At 28.6% G+C, this 23,828-nt stretch overlaps 1 protein-coding gene across 3 annotated transcripts in view; it reads right to left on the bottom strand.

Moving 5' to 3' along the window:
• Window positions 1–317: 317 nt before the first annotated feature.
• Window positions 318–23,828, bottom strand: part of LOC136982985 (F-box only protein 31-like) — a 33,819-nt gene continuing 10,308 nt past the window's right edge. For 2 of the 3 annotated variants that reach the window (XM_067279578.1, XM_067279579.1), the window contains 6 exons: window positions 22,271–22,438; window positions 22,112–22,183; window positions 18,572–18,681; window positions 13,548–13,707; window positions 13,251–13,471; window positions 318–1,579 (listed from right to left, as the gene is read on the bottom strand). In XM_067279578.1, coding sequence (XP_067135679.1) covers window positions 1,420–1,579; window positions 13,251–13,471; window positions 13,548–13,707; window positions 18,572–18,681; window positions 22,112–22,183; window positions 22,271–22,438 — 891 coding nt within the window. In that variant the 3' untranslated portion in view covers window positions 318–1,419. Of the gene's footprint in view, window positions 1,580–12,995; window positions 13,125–13,250; window positions 13,472–13,547; window positions 13,708–18,571; window positions 18,682–22,111; window positions 22,184–22,270; window positions 22,439–23,828 lie in introns of those variants that run through there. The other variant, XM_067279580.1, reaches the window with a different exon arrangement.

Below are 23,828 nucleotides of genomic sequence, written 5' to 3'. Positions count from 1 at the left end.
TAAACTTATTAAACGAGGTTACAAAGTTTTCTTTTGAAATACATTCTCGATATTATTGAGCAACAAGAAATTTTTTTAGATCTTTTTTTTTTATGGATTGCGATTGGTTAGCACGTATTGAGACGGTTCGGTTAACAATGGCGTCTAGACATGCAATTCTAATCGACTTCCGATCGAAAGGGGTAGATATCAAAATAGTCGTGCCAGACGTTGCGTCATCGATGACGTTACTGAATTACCCCTTCTAATTTTTTTCGATGTATCAAGTTTTTCGATAATGTCTAGTTGAAAGACACTCCAGAATATTAAAAAAAAGCTTCAAATATTAAATATTTATTTTTGTTATCATTCACTTCAAATTACACATCAATGTTTTTATCTATATACAAAACAATACATGTTTGTTATCAATGTTAAGTACAATAGTTTTTTTTCTCTTGTTAACGATTCGTTTTATAGTCTGCAAGACATCACAATACAATATTTTTAAGAAATAAAATTTCATGTGGGTATTTATAATACAACTAAAATTTTTATAGGAACAAAGAATCATAATTTTTTATATTATCACAAGATTGAAAGTAAAACTAATCTCCAGTCTTTCTAAGAATGATTGAAAATAAAAACAACATTAAAATGTTCATTAAAAAAAAAAATCACATTATTTTTTCTAATTAATTGCATTTTTCCATTACAACACTCCATTTTTCTATGAAGCCAAAAATTATCAGCACGTCAAAACTATCTCATAGTTTGGAAATCTATAGCTATGCTACAATTCAAACAAGATTGCTTACACAATTAAATAAAAAATGGAAGCGTTACTATTTGTTTCAGTGGGATAACTAAAATATCCAGATGGTATTTAGAAAAAAACAATTGGAAATTGAGCACATTTGTTATAAGGATTGGTATTATGCATAAAATGAGTTCTCGTTATTACATAATTGTAATTAAGCATATGCATATATTAATCAAATTGGCTTCCTTCAACTTAAAGGATGTTTTGAGTTAAAACAAAACGTCTAAACATTTTCATGTTTGTGCGTCGTATATAAAAAATGATAAAATTTTCTACCTAATCTTTGGCATTAAACAAGAAGATAATTCATTGGTCGTAATGCTAGTGTCTATAAATTACTCAATAGTCATTTTACAAATTGTTTATGCTCTGGAAGAAATTTTCAGTTGTCAGCTATTGCATTAATAAAAACTTTAAATTATTGCACCTACATTCTTTGCATCATTTCGCATTAAGCTTAATAAACATCCCATCTAGTGAAATGGCCAACATTAAAGAATACTCGATAAAATGCCAATAAAACATTTCTCGCAGGTACATTGAAGGTATTTTAAAAATTATTTTTAAAAAAATGAATATACACATATATATATACTGTATAGAGAAAGTTATATACATTATGTTGTGCATAGATTTTGCACTCTATGATACATGCTCAGTGACAACAAATCCAACCAAAGAAATCCAAAAAGATCTTCATTGAAGATGATCCAATGTCCTCGAGAAAAGGATGGATTGATGAATCCTTGTCCAGCAATTTGCCCCAAAGCATGATACCTAGTAAAATATATTTGATTATAAATATTATATAATTTAAAACCTTTTATACATTAAATATGTAACGAAATAAATTAATTCTTGTTAATAGCACATTCCATTATTCTTTATTAAATCACAAATATAACTTATTGTATTTAAGATATAGTTTTATAATTAAATTTACTATAAATTTTATATATATAGGCTATATAAACATTTTTTAAAAATTAATTGGTGTCTTAGAGAGATGAGAAATCTTAACTGTTTTTCTCTGCATTATAAAATAATACAATATCATAAATTAGAAAAAAAATCTGAAAAGTGTTTATTATATAAAATCATACATTAGATTTAAATAACTTTTAAACTGAATTAAACTTAAGTAATAATCACTAGAGTTCAGGAAAATAATCATCAAATGTATGAAACAAAATACAAAATCTTATAAAGAAAATAATCTACACAAATAGATAAAGTCAATTAAACAAGTAAATCATAATATCATTTGAAATTTAGCAAAATCAAAAAGATGCAAAGATAAATTTATCCAAATATCAAATTTTTAACAGCCAGTAGATACTTTTAAAAAGGTAGCTAAAAGCTACCTTTAATAGTCAACTTAAAGTCACAATTCTAAAATCTAGAACATGGATGCTTTGACCTTAAAACATGATACAAAACAAAAGATTTAAATTTGAAAATTAATTTAAATAAGATATTAAAAAAACTGTAATACAACTAAAAGTAAAATGATTAGATATATTCTCCATTCAAAATGTAACAAGTAACACTTGTTCACTAATGATTTATTCATCGGAAGTGTTAGAATATCTTATCATATTCATATTAATTATTAATGGTAAATCAACATGATTATGTTGATTTTTAATTAAATATTCTATCAAATTTTAAATAATTACATGATAGTCTGATGATTTTTTTTAAACCACTGGAGAATAGTAAAGGTTGTGAAACAGAACATAAAAAATATCATTAACAAAAAACAAGCGTCGTATATATATATATATATAAAATCAAGATAAGTTGATGATAATAAGCGCAGAGCCAAGAGGTTAGGAGTTGAAAGTTAAAATTTGGTACACAGTTAAGGTACATACATCATGAGACTGCACACTAAGAAGGGATTTTTGGAAATTCCCCCATGGAGAAGAGAGAGAGGGTTAAGGATTATTCTGAAGAACTCTGCTTCTACAGTACTATTTTAGATGCAGTTTTTTACATTTTTGCAGGAAATTGAACTTTTTAGATCCATCTAAAAATTCTCTAATTAGCCCAGGAAGAGGGGGACCTAATTCTTGATTGATGAAAACAGGTAAGATTGGCTATAATCTAATAATCTTAGTCTTTGCTATGGTTACTTTTTGCCTGAGCAATGCCGGGCTCATCTGCTAGTCAAATATATAAAATAAGTTAGACTTAGGACAGAGTTTAATATTTATTTTAAATGGAAATATTCTCTGATTCTATCCTATGCAGTGATGACAAATTATTTTCTAGAAAAGTACAAAATATTAAAAGTACTGTATATAAAATCAGAAGTAATTAAGAAGGAAAAAAAATTTCTAGGACTTTTTCATTTATGTAAACAGCTTCAAAATATTTGCTTAAGCCAAATCTAAAATTCTAAGTATATCTGTTGTGCCAAAAATAAGAATTTTAGTAATTTATAAAAATATATTGAAAAAAGTTAATATTTTGTATAAACAATTTTCATATAATATAAACAAGATAATAATACTAAGCAGGAAAAAATACAGTGATACCTCGGTTTTTGTCGATAATCCATCCAAAAACAATCGGCAAAATCCAAAACCAACGAAAACCAAGGCAATTATTTCCATATGAATCAATGTAAATCCAATTAATTCGTTCTAGACACTCCAAAATAGGTATACCAAAAACACATTTTATAGAGAATAAATATACTGTTTAATACTAAAAACAATAAGAAATTAATATAAAATGAATATAAAAGTGGCTGATTTCAAGCAATCTTAACATGTTTTTCGTATTTTTCAATAGTTTCCTTTGTCAACTTGTTTGTGTTTTTGGCCTTCTTCTTCAAAGAGCTGCTGGCTTTGGAATCTTTTTTGGTCCCATGATGGAGCTACAATAAAAGGAAAGCAATGGAACTGTTCGGCTAGACAGGCAGAGTAATGCTCACACAACAAGAAACAATGCCCCACTGAGCAAGAAAACACCTAGGTCGCCCTTTGTTTTTCACAAAATTAGCAGCAAGACCATGTGGGCACACCGACAAAATCCAAGGCAACTGATGAAAACAGAGACAAATTTTTCATGAAAAAACTCGATGAAAACCAAAACCAACAATAAGTGAAGTCAATGAAAACAGAGGTATTACTGTATACTGTAATAAAAAATCTGTAAAATAAAAAAACAGTAGTGGTAAATAATATCATCACTAAATGGTTCTGACAATTTGAACCATAGTCAAGATAAGAAAAAGTTTGTTTAGTAATGCATTAAGAGATACAGCTTTTCACAAATTTTTTAAAAGCAAATTATATTTAATATACAGTAGAGCGTCGAAAATTGGAACGTCGGTAATTGAAATGGCCGGAAACTGGAACGATTTTCAGTCGGACTGTGTCGTGCTGAATCGAACGTTTTTGATACTAAATTTACTTCTAAAGTATAATTTTCATGTTTTTTATATTCTTCAATATATTTATTTTGTTTGTACAAAATAAAGAAATAATTTTTAACGATACGATAGCCTCGATTATTATTATAAAAATTTTCGTTAGGCTTAAAATCGACGAAAATTCAACACGAAGCGACACGCAACGGAGAAAAATTCAACAGGAAGCGATACGCAACAAAGAAAAATTTGAACATCGGACAGGTTAATTTATTTTTTCGTACATAATCGGAAATTGGAAAAAATCACTACTTGGAACGACCCCAGTCTCCAATTGGTTCCAGTTATCGACGCTCTACTGTATTATATTCAAATTCAGAATCTTTATTAAATAGTAATAGGGAATAATTCCCAATACAGAGATAAGTTACATAAAGAAAAAAAAGGGGTTTTTGTCAATTTACAAGTAATATAAAAATTATAAACAAACTAATAATTTACAATATTATATCACCTCTATGGGTTATTACTACAACTCCATAAAATAGTTATATAATCTAATCTATAAAATAAAATTGCATTTCTGTGGAATAACTGAATAAAAACTGATAGAAATACATTGACTCAAATTCTGTCACAGAGTCCTTTGATATGATGATTCTTCTTACATTCAACACAGATGGAAAATAGATACCTGGACAGAGCTTTATGGAATTGCAAAAAATTCTGAATTCTAAAATTCTTTATTATTAAATAGAAGCTGCTCAGTCTCAAATGCACATAGTCTTTTGATATTAAATGATGCTTGATAATAGATATAACTACTTAAAAAGCTGGAAAAATGTTATCTGAATATCAACTATGAAACTGAATTTTCTAAACTATTTGATTCATGCACAATTAAATTATTAAACACAATTATTAAATTATTTGGTTAATCATTACTCATAAGTATTATTAGATGATTGGAATTTCAGTTATTCAATATTATCATCAGCAGATAAAAAATAAGTGACATTCCATATCTTGCTAGAATAAAAGAAAATTTTGAAAACCAGTTTTTTTATATTGACTTTGCTCTAATAAAACTTTTAATTGATCTAAACTATTTATCATCATCAAAACATTGTAAATTATATTTAATGTAAGGTGGTATTAACCAAAATTCAACAATTAATTTCATTGATTCTTCAAATTTAGTCAATATTCAATCTTACATCTGTTATAGTAATATCCATACAAGTCTTATAACTGTAGTTGCATTTATGTTTTCAAATGTCAAACATTATCTGTCCTATAACATATGATCAATTCATTTCTTCTATCCAATCCAATTAAGTATTAATTTCTAAACAAGTCACTAAAATACATAATCATAATTAGAAAACTTTTTCATCAGAAATCATCCCATTCTTCATTCATATACTTGAAATAAATACAGTACTTATTCATAACTGGCTTTATTCTATATGTTTAAAATTAGAGCTTTATTTGAATTTTCAATGATTAAGTTTTAATAATTGTTTAATTCACTATTATTTGACATATTAAGTCAAATAATAGTGATTCAGATAATTTCAATTTTTTAATTTCTTGATCTTTCCTTTAAGTTGATAAAGATGCATCTGTATGGTAAAGTTCTAAGTCATTCAAATAAAACGTTTGAACGAAGATATTTAAAGTTATAAACGTGAGATATTAATATGATAAAGTGACTAAACACTACCAGATGAGACTGATAACAGTGCTCTTTAGCAATAAAATTTGAAAGTTAATGTTCCTATCTCTGAAAACTAAGATATACAGAGAAAAAGCAAATGAGAAAGGTGCAGAGTATCATCAAATTAGTAATAAATGACATTTCAGTAATGAACAATGCAAACAAAAGGCTGGAAACTATGCCCAATGTCACCATTTGTACATGAGCAGTACACTCTCTCATATGCAAAAGAAGGCTGTGATGTAAAACTGCTCTTAAAGATAAAACTCAAACATAACAGGATGCAAATTATCATAAGTCATCAGATAGTTCAGTGATTCTCAACCACTTCAAAAATCTTGCAGCACACTAAACTGCCACGAGATTTTTGAAGCGTGCCACTGCTGCGAATATCCATACATAAGTGACACCAGACAAGTAGTTTAATTGGTTCTACCTTCCTAGAGCACATTTGAAAATTGTAACCTGTGTTACCGGTAACTGCCGATAGTTACCAAGACATTTAGAAAATGCGACCTAAATAATCAACTGCATTTAAAAATCACTGCTATGACGTCACCGGTTGTCCTACAGTACTTACCAAAGTAACAGTGTGTGCCACCAAATTTTTAAATTATTAAAAGTGTATTGTGACAAAAAAAAGTTGAGAATGACTGAGATAGTTCTTTAAAGAGTATTGTGTCAACAACAGATCTTAGCAAGCTATATGAATGAAGAGTATTTCAAAATAGTATTGCTACATGATGAATGCAAATGAAATGCTAGGAAAGATGCAGTATGCTTTATGATTTCTTACTGTCTATATCTGACTGTGTGGATCATTTGTTGAGCTATTTGACAGCTAAGAAAGATTAGCAATATTGCAACTCATCTTCAAAAAGGTCAACCCAGCAGCATAGGTATGCACATGCAGCCCAGCCATCTGCACTATCCAAATTCTGCAAAATGTCATTTCCTATTAATTCAATGATGGTCTGCAACTTTACCTTTTTTTTCCCTGTATCATTCAGTTTTCAAGATAGAAATGATAACTTGCAAATTTTACCAGTAAAAGTGCTGCCATTGATCTTATCTGGTAGAATATGGTCAATTTGCCATATCAATACCTCACTTCCATAGTTCTGGAAATTTTGTTCAAAATTGTTTGGGTGACTTAAGACTGTATACACATATATACAAAAAATTACATACCCAAATAGAATGGACCGATTACTTAGCATACAGCTATCTTGTATGTCTTAGACAAGTATGTAAATGTCACAGTTGTGGTCCAATAGCAAGCCAGGTAATGTCACCAGAGCGTCTTAAAATCACTACCTCAGTATCTTAAAAAAAGATTTTCACAGGCTCACTGTGCTCATAATTTTAAGTGTACTTGTTAATTGAATATCTTCAAATGCTAGGCATACCAGTATGACACAGTCAAAGACATCAAGCACAGCTAAAGTCTCAAAAAGGCAGTATCATTAAGCTGAAGAAGCAGGACAGCCATTTCACAGATACCTGTCAGTTGGTGGGCAAAGGCCACCACCTGAGCCCTTCTGACCTGACTGTGAAGAACTGTTGGAGTATTACATATGTCAGATCACATATCCTGCAGGCAAACTCTTGATTGTGACACAAGCTGCAACAGCATCTTTGTTCACCATCCAGAGGACAAGTGAAGGCATTATTTCAGAATTCTCTCTTGCTATACCAATAGTAGGCAGCTAGCAGAGACAAATTTGCATTAATGATAACCATTATGCATCCTGCCATTAGCATCCACAAAATTGCTTTGTTTGCAGTGGTGCTACGACAGAAGCATGGACTACTATAAACTGGTAGCATATTGTCTTTAGTAACAAATCCCAGTTCTGTCTGAGAAAGGCTGATCATTGTGTTTATTGTACAGGATCACTGATGAGTGCTTAACAGTTAGAATGGTGGTCTGGAAAGCCATTTCTTATGACAACCTCCTAGCAGTGATACAAGAGACATTGACAACTCAACAATACAATCAGGAAATCTCATACCATCACTATTGCCTTTCATGGCAGGGCTGCAAACATCCATTTTTCAGCAGATAATGTAATGTATAGTTAGGGTTTTCCAGAAATGTCTTAGTTACATTGCCACACTTCTTTGACCTGCTTGGTCTGAAGATTTGTCACCCATTGAACATTTGTAAGATAAAATGAGATTCCACCTTCAGCCATCTGCAAGTGTAAGATATCTGCAGCAACAGTTGCAACATCTGTAGACAAATTAGTCACAGAATCTCTGTACGCCTCCAAATATAACTGCATTACTGCAGGTATACAGGCAAACAGAGGTCTTAAAAGTTCATTTAAATTATGATGATGTTCCATGGAAAATTGTTCCTTTGCTATTATATTGCAATCATCTATTACCATTATCAAGTTCACACTAATAAACAGTTTATTATTATTCCAATTCCACCTTCTTGATGCATAACTTTTTATTAATGAGTGTATATATTTGTTACATATACAGATAACAGCCTTAAACAGTTGTGTGTGTTTATGATTATGTTAATCAGAGAAATGGCTTCATTACAGTCATTGTCAACTTTATGATTTCAAGTTTTAGAATTAATATCTAAAGAGTAATTATATAGAAAATCATGTAAAGATTAAGGCTATAATGAAGTTGAAAACATTAACATACATAAGATCATATTTTCGTACAAAACTCGGGAATTAAAGTTAAATTCAAAATTTGAATTACAAAGGTTATATAAACATAAGTTCGAGTCCTTATTTCTTTATTTTCTTCCCTTTATTCCGATCAGGAACCACCATGCAACTTGCAACTTTTGAGACTACTCGAATCTGCCAGAGGGCCCGCAACTAAAAGCAATTATATAACATGGATACTATTGTGGAAGACTAACAGTTTTTAATGCTTTGTAGACGCCGTAGCCTATAAAGACAGGTTGGCGCCGAAGATCATTTTTAATTGTGTTGTATGTCGTCTAATAGTGTTTTGTTCGTTAATTTTAGAAGTTTTTTTGACTTCAAGTTGCAAGTTGCATGGTGGTTCCTGATCGGAATAAAGGGAAGAAAATAAAGAAATAAGGACTCGAACTTATGTTTGTATAACCTTTGTAATTCAAATTTGAATACATAAGATCAGTTGCTTTAATTAAGCACCTATATATATAAAATAAATTTATTAACAGTAATGAGTTTTATTCATTTCATTTAAGGTTTTTATAACAAGATTATTTTTTGTGGTTAACTTAAATATTAGGATTTTCAATGTGATCAAATACTTTGGAGGTGGCTAACAAGTAAATTTTGAAATAATTTTTTTAGCTATCTTAGTTTTTTCTAAAAGTTTTTTATGCAATCAAATCTAAATACATAAAATACATTGTTTTAGTGCTTGTTTACTTGTAAAGTAAATAAATTAAGCTACACGGGAAGACTCATATGTGGACTATAAATAGAGCCATGCTTCAGTTTTTATCATCAATCACAGCAGAGAAAGTCATTAGTAAAAATGTAAGTACAGTACATCATATATTTTCATCACTGTACAGAATATTCTTTGAATTTCAGAAAGCTAACAATATGATTGTTGAAACTAAAAATTTGTATAAAGTTTAATTGTACTGGGTGGTTATAAAATAAATATCTCTATTTTGAGCTATTGGTAGCTTGAAAGAATAAGCCAAATGAAACCAAAATTTGTACAATTACTATTTAAGGAAAAGAAGAGTAGAACAACAAAAAAATTACTGATAGAGAGCATCATAAAGTTTGAAATGTAGCATATAATACCAGAAGAAAGAATTAAGATGCAAAAACTGATGGCATACTAGTATTTATTGCAAAATGTCACAGTTAATGTGGTTACACTGTTGTATAGTGTTGATGATCCGGTTCAGGTTCCATAATACAGGTACTCCTCACTTTACGACCTATCTGCTTAACAACCACTCGCACTTATGACCAATCGAGTTTCGACCTGCAATTCGGGGAATCCCCTTTCTCAGCTTGAGTGTTGGTCAGTGGCGAATGGTGACATGCACACTAAGTGTACTATAATAGTCTTTTTATGAATAAATTTGAGTTTGTTGCATAATTTGTATAATTTTAAAACGATCCTATATTCCCGGTGCAAGCTCCTCGCTTATCAACCAATTCGCTTAACAACATAGTCATTGGAACGAAACTCAGTCGTAAAGTGAGGAATACCTGTACTGATATGTCCATTGTGCTGGACTATGGTACATACCAGTATTCCAGATGATGCACAGTGTGTTGACCTACAAAATGTAAAGCATTAGGAGTGATGCTCTACATATGTTGTGATATGCTATCTTTTAAAGCACTTAGATCTGAGATACCACCATGCTACACATCTGATTACATCAACTGAAGCATAAAGCAGTGTAGTGCCCTCTATAGGAAATTTTTTTCTTGTTCCATTCTTCTTCCCCCTTCTTAAATAGTAAGTATAAATAATAATCCAAATGAAACCAATTTTGGTTTCATTTGGGTTATTCCTTCAAGCTACCAACAGCTCCAAATAGAGATACTTATTTTATAACCACCCGGTATGTAGTCACCTAATCTGCCTTAGATCATATTTGTGTTCTTTCATTCTTGTTCTAAGATTTCTTCTTCTTGCACATACAAACATCAATTCAACAATTCACATGTAAAACAAACTAAAGAGATCAGACAGAAAATTCAAATTACAAGGAAGAATTTGGATTTACAAAAGCAGAGTGAAAAAAAGAAACCAAAAACAGACTCAACTACCTCAGACATGAAAATGGTGAATAAATAAAGAATACAAAACTCTTAATACATCTTAGATGTATTTTTTATGCACTTAAAATAGATATATATTAAGGAACCATAATAAATTAAAAAAATAAATGGAATTTAATAAAGCAAAACACAAATTGATAATAATAAAAACAAAACAAACTAATGCCTGAGATAAACATTGAAAGAAATGATGAAGTAAAAAGAATTTTATTTTAAAATACAATTTTAAAAAATTAAATTAATAAAAAACAAATTTAAACTTTAAATTTTTTAAAAATAAAAAATAACTTTGCAAAAAAAGTTCTGAAAACAAAATGAACAATTAAAAAGCACTAAGCAAATAAATTTTTTTTAAACAAGGAAAATTTCAAAGCAAAAGTGGAAATTTTTAAATAAATTGTAATCTTTATTTTCGTAATAGTTCAAAAATTTAGGCCTCTCTTCTTTAATTATTATTCTTGTTTAATGGTAAATACATTATCTATTGTATATATATTTCATTTGGAGAAATAAATATATACTTATAAAAATATTGTTAAAATAAACTCACCAAAAAAATAAAAGTGCTTTTAAACTGTAAGATAACTTCCAAGAAGATATTTTACAGTCTAAATTAAATATAGGCCTGTCAGTCTACGGCATAACAAGTACAACTAATAAATATTCAAATATAAAATAAAACAACAGCATTTTTAAGCATGCTAATGCTAATATATTTTAAACTATATAATAAATTAAGTTCATCTATTTGAAAGTAGAAAATAATCTGAAGTACAGTGGAACCTCGCTTAACAAGCACCTCACACAACAAGCATTTTGCATAACGAGCAAAACAAATTGTAAAAATTTGCCTCTCTTAACGAGCGATGTTTCGCATAATGACTGATGAGGAGAGGGGAAGTCCCGAATTGTGCGCATGCTCCAACAGTCTTTGTTTAGCACTCCTTCCGCTAGCATCTTAGGTGTTGCTTTTGATCACATTTTTTTCAAAACTTGTGTTCATACACATTATGTATAAACATCAACAACCATAGCCCATTATATAATAAACACGCCAAATGATATGCCAAATTCTTGGGGCATTGAATTTAATGACCAATTCCAAATTAAATTTTAAAAATGTCTGAATTAAAAATTAACTATTTATAATTATTAAATTTAATACAAGATGGAAACATAACTGCCTACCTCTAGTCAAATTAATTAATTTCTAATATTTAATTGTAGCCTTTACATAACCCAAGAATTTGGCATATCATTTGGAGTGTTTATCAAACATATTATCTGTGATTTTTTCTTTTGTTTTTGCAAATCAAATTCTCATTCCAGGATGGTTCATTCCGCACTAGAAGAAAAGACGATAATGATTCATGCTTCTTAACAGTGTATATTGTACAATTTTTTTTGAATAAACATACATAAAACATTTGAGCATTTTTTTGGTGTGGAATGCATTATTGTATTTTACATTAATTTCTATGGGAAAAATTGTTTCACTTAACTAGTGTTTTGCATTACGAGTAAGACTCTGGAACAAGTTATGTTCGTTAAGGGAGGTTCTATTGTATATGAACATAATTTACTCTTATAAACACACTGACAATCATATGTATCAATAATGACATGTAAAATGGTTTTTTATGGTTTGTATAAGAATTCCATGTTTCAGTGACAATAGATTTTTACTTTCATTATTACATTTTGGGTGAATTAGAAAGTCTGTATTCTAAATGTTTTGATCAGTTGTCCAAAAATCAAAAAACTTACTTCAAGTTAAAAAATTATATATATATATTGATACATGCTTCTTGTTCTTAATTCCTCAATTACATACTTTTGTCCACTTTGGACATTCTCACAAACTAGGACTGATTATATTGATGTTACAGGAAGAATTTAAAAAATAGCAGTTTAAAAGTTTATTCTGAAAATGTTGAAAGAAATATATGGATATACAGTGGAACTTTGCTTAACAAGCATAATTCGTTCCGGAATCTTACTCATAATGAGAAACACTTGTTAAGCGAAACAATTTTTCCCATATAAATTAATGTAAACTATGATAATGTGTTTCATTCCGAAAAAAATACTCAAATATTTTACGTACAATGTTTATTCAAAGAAAATTATACAATATACATTGTTAAAGAGCATGAATCATCATCTTTTCTTCTAATGCAGAATGAACTAATCTGGAATACAAATTAGTTTTTCAGAAAAAAAAAAATTGAAATTTAATTTGGAATTGGTCATTAAATTTAATACAAGATGACAAATAATTTGACTAGAGGTAGGCAGTTATGCTAATTTCTAATATTTCACATATACCAATAGTAAATAAACTGTCTTAATGAAGTTGGATTGATGTTTGAGATTTTATATAAATTAAGTTTTATATAGTTTTCTGGCTTATATTATTAATGTTCCAATAATCTAAAGTAAAATAACATTATATTATATTATATTCTGCATAATTATATTTTAATCTGAAAAGAATAAGTGATAATTTTTTTTATTATTAGTACGGTTATAGTTATGGTAAGATAAAATGTTACTTGCCTTGAAGTACACATTCGGGGAATCTGTCTATAGCGTTCATAGCAATCCACTGGGAGATAAAAAGGCTGAGCAGGAAGATTGAGTGAAAGAGAGGGACTCATTCGAAAAACTTTTAATTCATCTAACAAAGCCATTTGTTGTTGTTGTTCAGGTGCCAAAACCATTGGATAAGAAAGATCCACTTGGAATGTGACTTGACCTGCAGGAACATTAGGATCTCCCTAAAATAAAAAATTTTGATCTTAAAAATTATATAACAGGCACATAAGAATATTGAATGCATATTTTCAAACTTACAGAAACTTTGAAAGCTGTTGCTTTTGTACCACAGTCTTCATACTGTAATATTATTATTTCTAAACCATGAGCTCCGTATGTTCCTTTGAAGAGACCAGGTTGAATAGGAACATTTCTTTGAGTTGTAGGGCAATTAATACGATGAAATTTACAATTATATCTAAAAATTAAACATGATGTTATGAAATTTTTAAAAACATAATTTGAATAAAGTTTTTTCTAAAATTCATTTGTAATAATTTGTTGAGTTTTGTAATTAAGTTTCTTTCTCAATACTATAATTTATTAAAAACATGTATAAATCATTTTATTGAAAAATAATTAAATTTAACACATAGCTGCAAGTATCTAAAACTATTCTTTATTTTGTTACAGAAATTTTAAAATTTGAATTTCTAAGTTTTAAAAATTTAATTCACAATGTCAATATTTCATGGAAAGATTTATAAGAATCTTTTCATTATTTTTCATGAAATGATAATTTGTAATTCTAGTTTTCAAATATGTATGAAATTCTCATGTAGAATTCCAAACTTGGAGAAATCTTTATTTTTAATAATATATACTCTAAAAAAATAATTTATAAGCTATGAAAAACATTAGTTCCTATTATTTATTGTATAAATTATAGTTACCAAATACTACTGTGGAATATGCTCATATGATAAATAGAAAAACAATACTTGATAAGATTTTAATTCAAAATCAAATTAAAAAAAAAAATCAAGTAGACAATGATTGGAATAGTTCCTTTCATTAAGTAAATATAAAATATAATTATGACATACAAAGATAAAAAAACTTTGCTTTTGTCTTTCTTTTTCGCCGTTCACTCCATCGGCAGTCCTTAGACGATTCACATAATCTCGGAGACGACCTTTCCTTTGAGGCTACAGCCTCCGCAGAACAAATGTAAAATCAGGTAACAGCGTCATCTGGTGTTATCGCCACATTCATAATATAACACTTTTAAAGTAAAGAATTAATAAAAATTCGTGGCCGGCGTTAATTACATTTAGTAAATATAAAATATAATTATGACATACAAAGATAAAAAAAACTTTGCTTTTGTCTTTCTTTTTCGCCGTTCCTTTCATTAATTTGTAATATAGGTATACGATGCTACTATGTTAGAAATACGTTACTGTTTTTACAACAATATTGCCTTAAGCTGTAAAGTACACTCTCTTTTCACTTGCCAGTTCATATAAAAGCCCAAAAATATATTTTTACACTATCATTTATAAAGTGTGCAAAAATGCTAGACCTAAGAAACAATGCAAAAACAAATACAGTAGAGCATTGATTATCCGAATACCAATCAACCGAAACGTCAGTTAACTGAAAGTGTTCCAGTCGGCAATTTCAAATTTTCGCTAGTGCTATGGCACTGCAGCATCCTCCCCCCTCACTGTCGACCTAAACTGTAGGCCTACTTTAATGTACTACTTTATGTACAATATGTATTTGTAAGAAGTGTGATACAAAATACATACAGTACAGTTTTGTGTTTAATATATTTTTTCGTAAATTATCAGTTATCCGAACAACCCCAGTCCCGAATCATTTCAGATAATCAATGCTCTACTGTATTAATAAAAAAAAGTCTTAAAAAGCCCCTTAAGAGCAAGGCAAGTGCCAAAACTAAACATAAATATACTGTAATTTAAAAAATGCCACATTAGTGAAATAGTCTAAAGCAAATCACTTTAAAATGACATTTAAATTTAAATTAAGCAACAGTCTTGGTCATAAAAGAGAGAAAATTAAAACTATTTTTGCAAATTTGACAAATTTTTGTTACCTTTTACAACATAACCCCTTTTCTGTTACCAATATTTAGTCCCATATAACATAATTTGGCACTACACAAAATTTCATAGGAATTTAATTATGTTATATGAAAATTGTCTATATCATCTTGAATTTGAATTTTTGGAATAAATTCAGCTGCACCAATACTGAAAGTGCATAGGTCATCTTTGAAATTAATTTAGTTTAAAATGATCATCACACAATGCAATATTAAAATATTTACATTTCATTTAAAATATAAACCATTAGAAAATTTATCTTCTGTTAATACAAGATTTGCATAAATTATGTTAATTTTCTGCCAGTGAAAACAATGATCAAGAAAACGATGCAAGAGTAATGCTTTATCATTCCATCTACTTGATGTATGGCATACAATAATAATCTTTGCAGTCCTTTTCAGGCCATTCTAAAAGACTTAAAACACAGGCTACTTTTCTTTCTGTTGGAATTTTTGCCACTAGGAGTTGATTTGGATGAAATTACCGATAGCTTTAAATCATTTTAATTAATATTTTTTATTCATTTAGTATTATCTTTTAACTATTACATGATTTTTGATCATAGTTAAATTTTTCTTAAATAGTCTGTAAAAGTTACATTTAATCCTTTACTGGAGATTAATGTGTGTTTCTTAATACCATGAAAATGAAACACTATAAATTATGCAACAAATACAATTAAACTTTCATAATACAGGATTTCTATAATAAAAATTTCCCTTCAGTAAATTTTTCTGCATAACATTAAAAAAAGTTTTTATTTAACAGTTTAATTTCTATATCACTAGTGATAGAGCTAGGATTTTCATTCTGAAGGGTGGAGGTTGGATGGAACATTATTTTAGTGGAATGGATGTTATCTGTACATTTTATAATCAAAACAAATTTTAAAATATAGTGATCAATTTTCAGTTAGACATAGCCAACAAATCATCTTTACTAAATTTTTTTGCTTAAGTAATTACACAATTCATATTTAAAAGAAATACCCACCAATGGTTAGTATAGGTAGACTTGAATAAAATCTTTCAGGGTAGATAGATAGGTGAGCAAGGTTTTAGGTTGGGCTGATGCCCACCCTCACTCTGTCCGTATACTGTATATCACAAACCTTTGAAAATCAAATGAAAAAAAATTCACTTTATCTTTTAGATTGATAAATGTTAAAATTGGTTAAAAAGTTAACTCATTTCCACAACTATCCCCAGCTGAACAGTAATTAGTATAGTACAATACCTTACTGTACTGTAACTCATAATGAAATTGAAATATCTGTATCCAAGGATAGCTTTGAATAAAACTCTTTTAATAAGTTTAAAACTAATAAAGCATTCTTGGTGAAGTTTGATTTTTTAAATAAAGTTATAATTTGATAAAAAAATATGATTTTTTTACTTCCAACAAACAGGTAGAGATGAACAGTTTTTTCAATATAAATACATAAAAATGTTATAACTGAAATAAAAAAAATTTTTTCTCTCTTCAATTTCAATAGAAGAAAGGTATTATATCTTCTGATTTTTTCATTTAGAATGCATACATAATAATGAAAAAGACATTTTCAGAAAGAATAAAACATCATTACAATACAATATTTCCTTTTCACTACTAGTACAATTTTTTCATTTTATGAAAGTAGCAAATTCATTATTATATAGAAATATAATAATGAATTCTCGATACTGCTCAGAGGTATTTTGTTATATGCCTCTGAGAAATGTTTTAGTAACTTTAAAGCCAAAACATTATAATAATAATACAATTCCTCTGTTCTTCACAGAGACGTTTATATAAAAAGCTAAAAAATAAATCTTTTATGAAATTTAAATTATGAGTTAATTATGTCATGGTTGATACACTCTTCTTATTTAACTAACCTTTCTTTTATAATTTGATTCTTTTTACTTAAATATTAATTTGAATAAGTTGAATTTTTAGAATATCATCAAGTAGATAAATATAAATATTTCATTTCTATTAAATAACAGAAGTTTAATCTTGCTGTTGTAAAACATCATTTTATGTTAAATTTGCTATTACTTTCAATTACAATTTAAAAATGTATGATAAATAATAATGCTCTTTTTTGTAAATCTTCATCCAATGGTGATAATTATGATTAATTTTTTGAAGACAAAGTCCTTCCCAAAAAGAGGAACCCACCATTTATTAACCTTGTGTTCCAGACATTACACTTTTGGCAACTGACCTTTCCTTTTAGGCTACTGGCCACCAAACAGTCCTTTAAAAACACAAACATATATTCAATTAAAAATATAAACATTTTTAAAAAACAGGAACTGGTGATGTACGAACGTCTTCTATTCTCCATCATACCTTCATGGGGTTGTTTCAGCTTTTATCTACAATGAAACAGGCACTGGTAAAATGTAGATGAGGAAAGGTCAGTCACCAAAAGTGTAATGTCTGGAACACAAGGTTAATAAATGGTGGTTCCACTTTTTGGGAAGGACTTTGTCTTCAAAAAATTAATTAATAATGCTCTTATAAAATAACGTTTTGTTAAAAATACTACAATTAAAATTTTTAAATTGTTCTGTAATATAACACAATTTTCTAAATGTAATCACTTTGGATTAACTCTTATTTATTTACCTGAGTTATTGTTATCAATAAGACTATAGTTAGTGAAAATTCTGGTTGAATGACACTGAAACAATAGTTCACACAATTAAAATTATTTTAAGCTTTAAGTTATAAAAATTTAATCATATCATTAATTAATGATAATATGTAAATTTATCTAATATTGTTTTTGTTTTTTCCTTTTGCAATACAATCTTTAACAATAACTGGCATATAACTGAAGTAACAAATGTCAGCAATTGAAACAACAGTACTACAAGCAGTGATGAAAACAATGTTTAAAGTAGTTATTATCAGTCTTAATCAGTGCATGTCTTAGTAAGTAGTGCCAGGGGAAAAAGTATCTGAAGATAACAATAACAACCAAAAAAACTCTGATTAGAATATGGTAAGCAAAGTTTTATGAATGTATCTTAACTTGCATGTATTCTGATAGCAGTCATTTAATATCAAAATTAGCATAACAATACTTATGATTACAATAAGCAGATTCTATATCTTAATTCAAAAACAAAATTGATTACCAATTGCATATGTCAAACAAAGCAAGAATTTAATCTATTGTATAGCATGCAATTTGATAACAAATGTCTCACATACTTATATTGTTCCAAAATTAAGTATTTCATTAACAACAATTCTTGGCTTCGTGGAAACTGTGGAAGATCAAGTGCATCAGCAGTTTCTTCTACCAGCCAATCAATAAGAGCCTGAAATAAAATTTGAAAAATTATTAACCACACAATAAAAGTAAAATTTTACATATTAAAAATCAGCAATGACAGATGGGATAAATGAAATTAAAATCCTTTTATATGCACTTTCTGTTACTTATAAAACACAATCTACCATATTTTATAGCATATAAAATGCATAGCATATACTGATGATATCATCAGTAGCCCAACATTGCAATACAGAAGGCTGTAAAATTTTAAAAAATAGTATTCTATCAGAACACAATCAATTAAAAAGAAGACTACAGGAACACCTAGAAATTCTGAAAATACAGGAAGACAGTAGAATTAATAACAATGTGGGACTAAAGCTACACCAGGGGTGGATTTGACATCCTCTTTACATAACCTTAAAACAGATGCTGACCAGATGTGGATGCACAGTCACATCACTTGATAAAATGTACTGTAACAAGGCAGTTGACTTCACACAGTCTCATGGACCAGGTGTATATGTTTTTGTTAAAAGTTTGGAAACCAATTATATCAATAATAGTAAGTTCTTTGTTAGTTTTCCTCCCATTATTTTTTAATATAATTAAACAATATTTATTATTAATAGTAGAACCATCTACCAGAATTTGGAAAAAATGTGGGAGAAAATAAGGCATTTACTGGTCCCAAATAATATCATATATCTCATTGTCATTGTATTAAAATTTATGCTTGATTGTTATAGTTCTGTAGTATATGGGTTACATTAAATACTGTAAATACAGTGCACTGTATATATTAGAAAACACTTTGTATTGGTTAACTATTGGTGTTATAATTATTATGTTTTTGCCATGTGTTTGTAAGCTGATGAGGGGTCCTGTACTCAAAAAGCATACTTACCTAAATTTGAATATGATTATTAAAGACTAACTTTTTTATTAAAAGATCTAGTCCTTCTTTCTGTTGGCCTTGGTGTGATAAGCCCTTCAATTGTTAAGTCCTATTTATTTAGGTTTAGGTTATCTAACTCTATCCAATTTATAGTCGTGGGCTAAAAGCGTTTGTTTTTATTATTATTTTTATTCAGAGTTGGACTCTGCAGAGGTTAACTGTAACCTCTAAGAAAATAGTTTAGAGAAATTTGTTATCCTGTGGGAGATCACAAATTCATGAAAAAGATGGAAGGCAAGTTTGGCATCTTATATGCTATAAAACATGATACATAATAGTGTATAGGCATTATACCTTCTTGAATCAGCAGCATTAACCGTTTTAAATTCAAATTAAGCACTTATATATATTATTCATACATACACCACCAAATAAATATTGGAAAAATGTCTATGAATGATTACAAATAAAGAAAATACTCCAAATTTAAGATAATCTTAATATATAATAAATAGAAAAATATAATCAAATTATCTAAAGTATAATTTGATATACTTTTTGTTGCTAATTCAAGTATTTATAATAACTTTTTGTGCTATTATATTTGCTTTAAAAAAAAAAATATATATATAGATTATAGTTAATTAAAATTAAATAAAGTTTATTGAATTTAAACTGTATTTAAATCCAAAAAAAACTTACAATAATCATTGAATCAAGAGATATCAGATGATTATTATATTTTCCAAATATCAAACTTAAAAAATATTTCAGGAAAAAGAATATTCAGGAAGAATAGTACAAATAATTATATTTTAATAAAAATATAGATATAAACATTATTTGAGAATTTAGATATTTTTCTAATAAAACTTGTCTACATATGTAATTTTGTAAAATTTTTACATTGAAATACACATTGATCTCTCAGTTATAAATGAAAATTATGTCACAAGTAATTTAACACAATATCAATTTATTATATATTTAGCATGTTAACATATAATCACATCACATAATCGTTGTTAATTGTTGTAGTACAATGTAATTAGACTTATGATTCGATACAAATAATACTGTTGATTAACTATTGATAGACTAACTGTAGGACAATTAAGGCACAGATTACCTGTTCTATGAAAAACTCTTGATAAACAAAAAATATGTATATAATTTTTGTAAAGTGTACACAAACATTTTTATTGTATATGATATGGACCAAGTGATAGATAGGGCATTATGAATAATGACTAAAATGGGCATGCAGTCTGATAAATATTGATTAATTTATCAAATTGACTGGTCATTATGAATACTGCTATCACCTAGTCGGGCAAAGTGATAATAATACGTTGAGGAGTGATCATCCAACATATGCTAGCCAATCAGCACTTGCATCCAAATTCAGTACTTAACGTGTATTGCGTTCAGTACCGAATTTTAAATTTACATGACCAATAGTTAATCTTGTGTGACATTTTAATTTGATTAAAAAAACTCCACTTTTTCATTTAGAAATATTTATTATTTTTTGTGAATTATTTCAAAGTATTTTAAAAAGAACATGTAATCTTTTAAAACTAAGTACTATTAATTATATTAATTGAATGGTAAAATTTTACCTATGTGTACTGTCATGGCGACGGTCATGATTGTTTGTGCTCCTGATGGACGCCTCCCAGAGGGGAGCTGCTGGCAGGCCACCAACTGTTTAATGTCACTAGTTATCGATTCACAGTAGTTTTTGAACACATGTATCAATAACTAGTGATGTTAAACAATTGCCGGCCTGCTGGCGACTCCCCTCCAGTAGAAGTCCGTTGGGAGCACGAACAATCGCAACTGCTGCTGTGACAGTGCACATAGTTTAATTGGTAGAATTTTTACCTAATATTAATGAAAAATCAACTTACAGGAAACTTCTGGAATTTAATTTTTGGTATAAATTATATAGAAAATTAAATTTTTTTAGTTTATTTATTCAAGCAATTAAGATTTTGATGAAATTTGGAATTACGTAATTTTTTCCTTTGGTTGCAAATCTAATAGATGCAAATGCTACAATGTTGCAGCAACATTGACTACAGCCTTGGACTCCAGCAAAATTAAAATGTCGCACAAGATTAACTACTGGTCACATAAATTTAAAATTCAGTACTGAATGCAATATGCACATGCAACTCAGATGCAAGTGCTGATTGGCTAGCGTATGTTGGATGATCACTCCTCAAGATATCATCACTTTGCCCAACTAGGTGATAGCAGTATTCATAAGGATCAGTCAATTTGATAAATTATGTTAAAACACCTGAAATTTATTACAATGCCTGATTTTGTTTGTCATTGTTCATAATGACCAGGCATTATGAATAATGCCTGTATTAATCACTTGGTCAATAACATATACACAGTATATAAACCTTTTTAAGAGATCAAAATATGTTAATGTTTCTTAATATGTTAAATAATCCTGATCAAAATATGTTTATGTTTTGATCTCTGTCTTTGTTATGTTAGTTGAAATGAAATTCTATTTGATAAAATAACAATAATATAAAGTTTTGTAATATTATACCTGATGCCGGCTATTTGGACTTTTGTGAGTGTCAATATCTAAGCACTTGAAATGAAATTCATTATTTTCTTTCTGTAATTATAAAAATAAAATTTTATTTTATTAATCTAAATGATGATTAAATTTAATATTCCACAAAAAAAATTTTAATTTACTGACCATTTCTACTTCTGCTTTATGGCTATTTTCACAAACAGTGCATAGTACAATTTTTTCATCATTTGAATCAATTCCTATACTAAACAGTGGTTTTCTTCGTAATGGCCTATTAATATACGGATCTTGAGGGGGATATAACTGGGTACCTATCAATTTGCCATTTTCAAACTAGAATAAATTAAAACCAAATAAAAAGTAAATAATTTTAAAAATAAAGTAACAAAAAATTTTAAAGTACTTTAATCTAAGTACAGTACTTTAAAATTTTTATTGTTAGTGTTTAGTATAACACTAAAAATAAAAATTGTTTAATCTAAGTACTTTTAAATTTACTAATTTTTTAAACGTACTCATGAGGGGACGGTATGACATTGGGGCCACCGATTTTGATCAAACTTGGTGAGGATATAATGAACCCCCAACAAGTGACATGTGCCAAGCAGTACAGTGCAACATTCAAAATTAAAAGATTGGGGATGCACTATATCCTCACCAAGTTTGATTAAAATTGGTGACCCCAACAACAACATGCTGTTCCCTCATTAGTACTTGTCTTAAATCTTTAAAAATTATCTTTAAAATTTATTATATCTTAAAAACAAATCTTTCATTTGATAAAATATTATTTCTCTATTCTTTATTAAGGTATTACAATTTTAAATAAAGTTTGTTTAAAAAAACAAATTTTCATAATATACTTTATATAGTTTGTTTTAAATTATATTTCCAAAATAAATTAATTTCCATAAATTAGGAGACAATAGAAAAAAAAAACTTAATTCAAAACAAACATCCCATTTGAATAAAATTTGGTAGTTTTCTTTACATCATGTTTTTAAAAACTACAAAAACATTTGATATAAAGCATTTACATTCCATATTAGCCATACAGATAAAAGAAAAATACATATCTCAAAATTAAATAAAAAAAATGACCTCAATAAAGAATATGGCTATCCCAAATAACAATGTTTCATTTTGGTAATGATGATGTCAATGAGATCTGTTGGCAGCAATGCCCATTATCCTGCAAAAGGAGTCTGAAGCTCCTACAGGGTTTAGGGATGGAGGGCAACATGCCTATCAAGAGCATCCCAGAAATGCTTGATAGTGTTTAGATTGAGAGAGATGCTGGCAATTCAATACAGACAACAATCATCAAGGCATTGTTGCACTAAGATAAGCTGTGTGAGGGCAAGTATTATTGGGTTGCAGTATAATGCATGTCACCAATTGCAGCTGCATACAAAAGAACGAAGGGAGTAGAGGTTGTTGAGACTCCTTCTATAAAGCATAACTTGATTTATCTGTAAAAAGTACAGACCTTCATTGATTTGGACTCCAGCTCACATGCACTTATGTCCAATTTAAATGCCCCCCCCACTTGTGAAAGACAGTTAAGACATGCATATTACTGGTTGTATAGTGCACAGCACTTACCGTATTTTACGGACTATAAAACGCACTTTTTTCTTCGAAAAATTGCCTCCAAAATTCAGGTGCGTCTTATAGTCTGTAAAATACGGTATGTAGCTTCTGGGTACCATAGAAGTTGGAT

This window comes from Centruroides vittatus, unplaced genomic scaffold (genome assembly GCF_030686945.1).
Source record: "Centruroides vittatus isolate TY-2023 unplaced genomic scaffold, ASM3068694v2 contig_875, whole genome shotgun sequence".
In the NCBI taxonomy this organism is placed as follows: Eukaryota; Metazoa; Arthropoda; class Arachnida; order Scorpiones; family Buthidae; genus Centruroides; species Centruroides vittatus.
The sequence above is the reverse complement of the archived record's forward strand: the minus strand, read 5'-3'. Positions and strand labels throughout refer to the sequence as shown.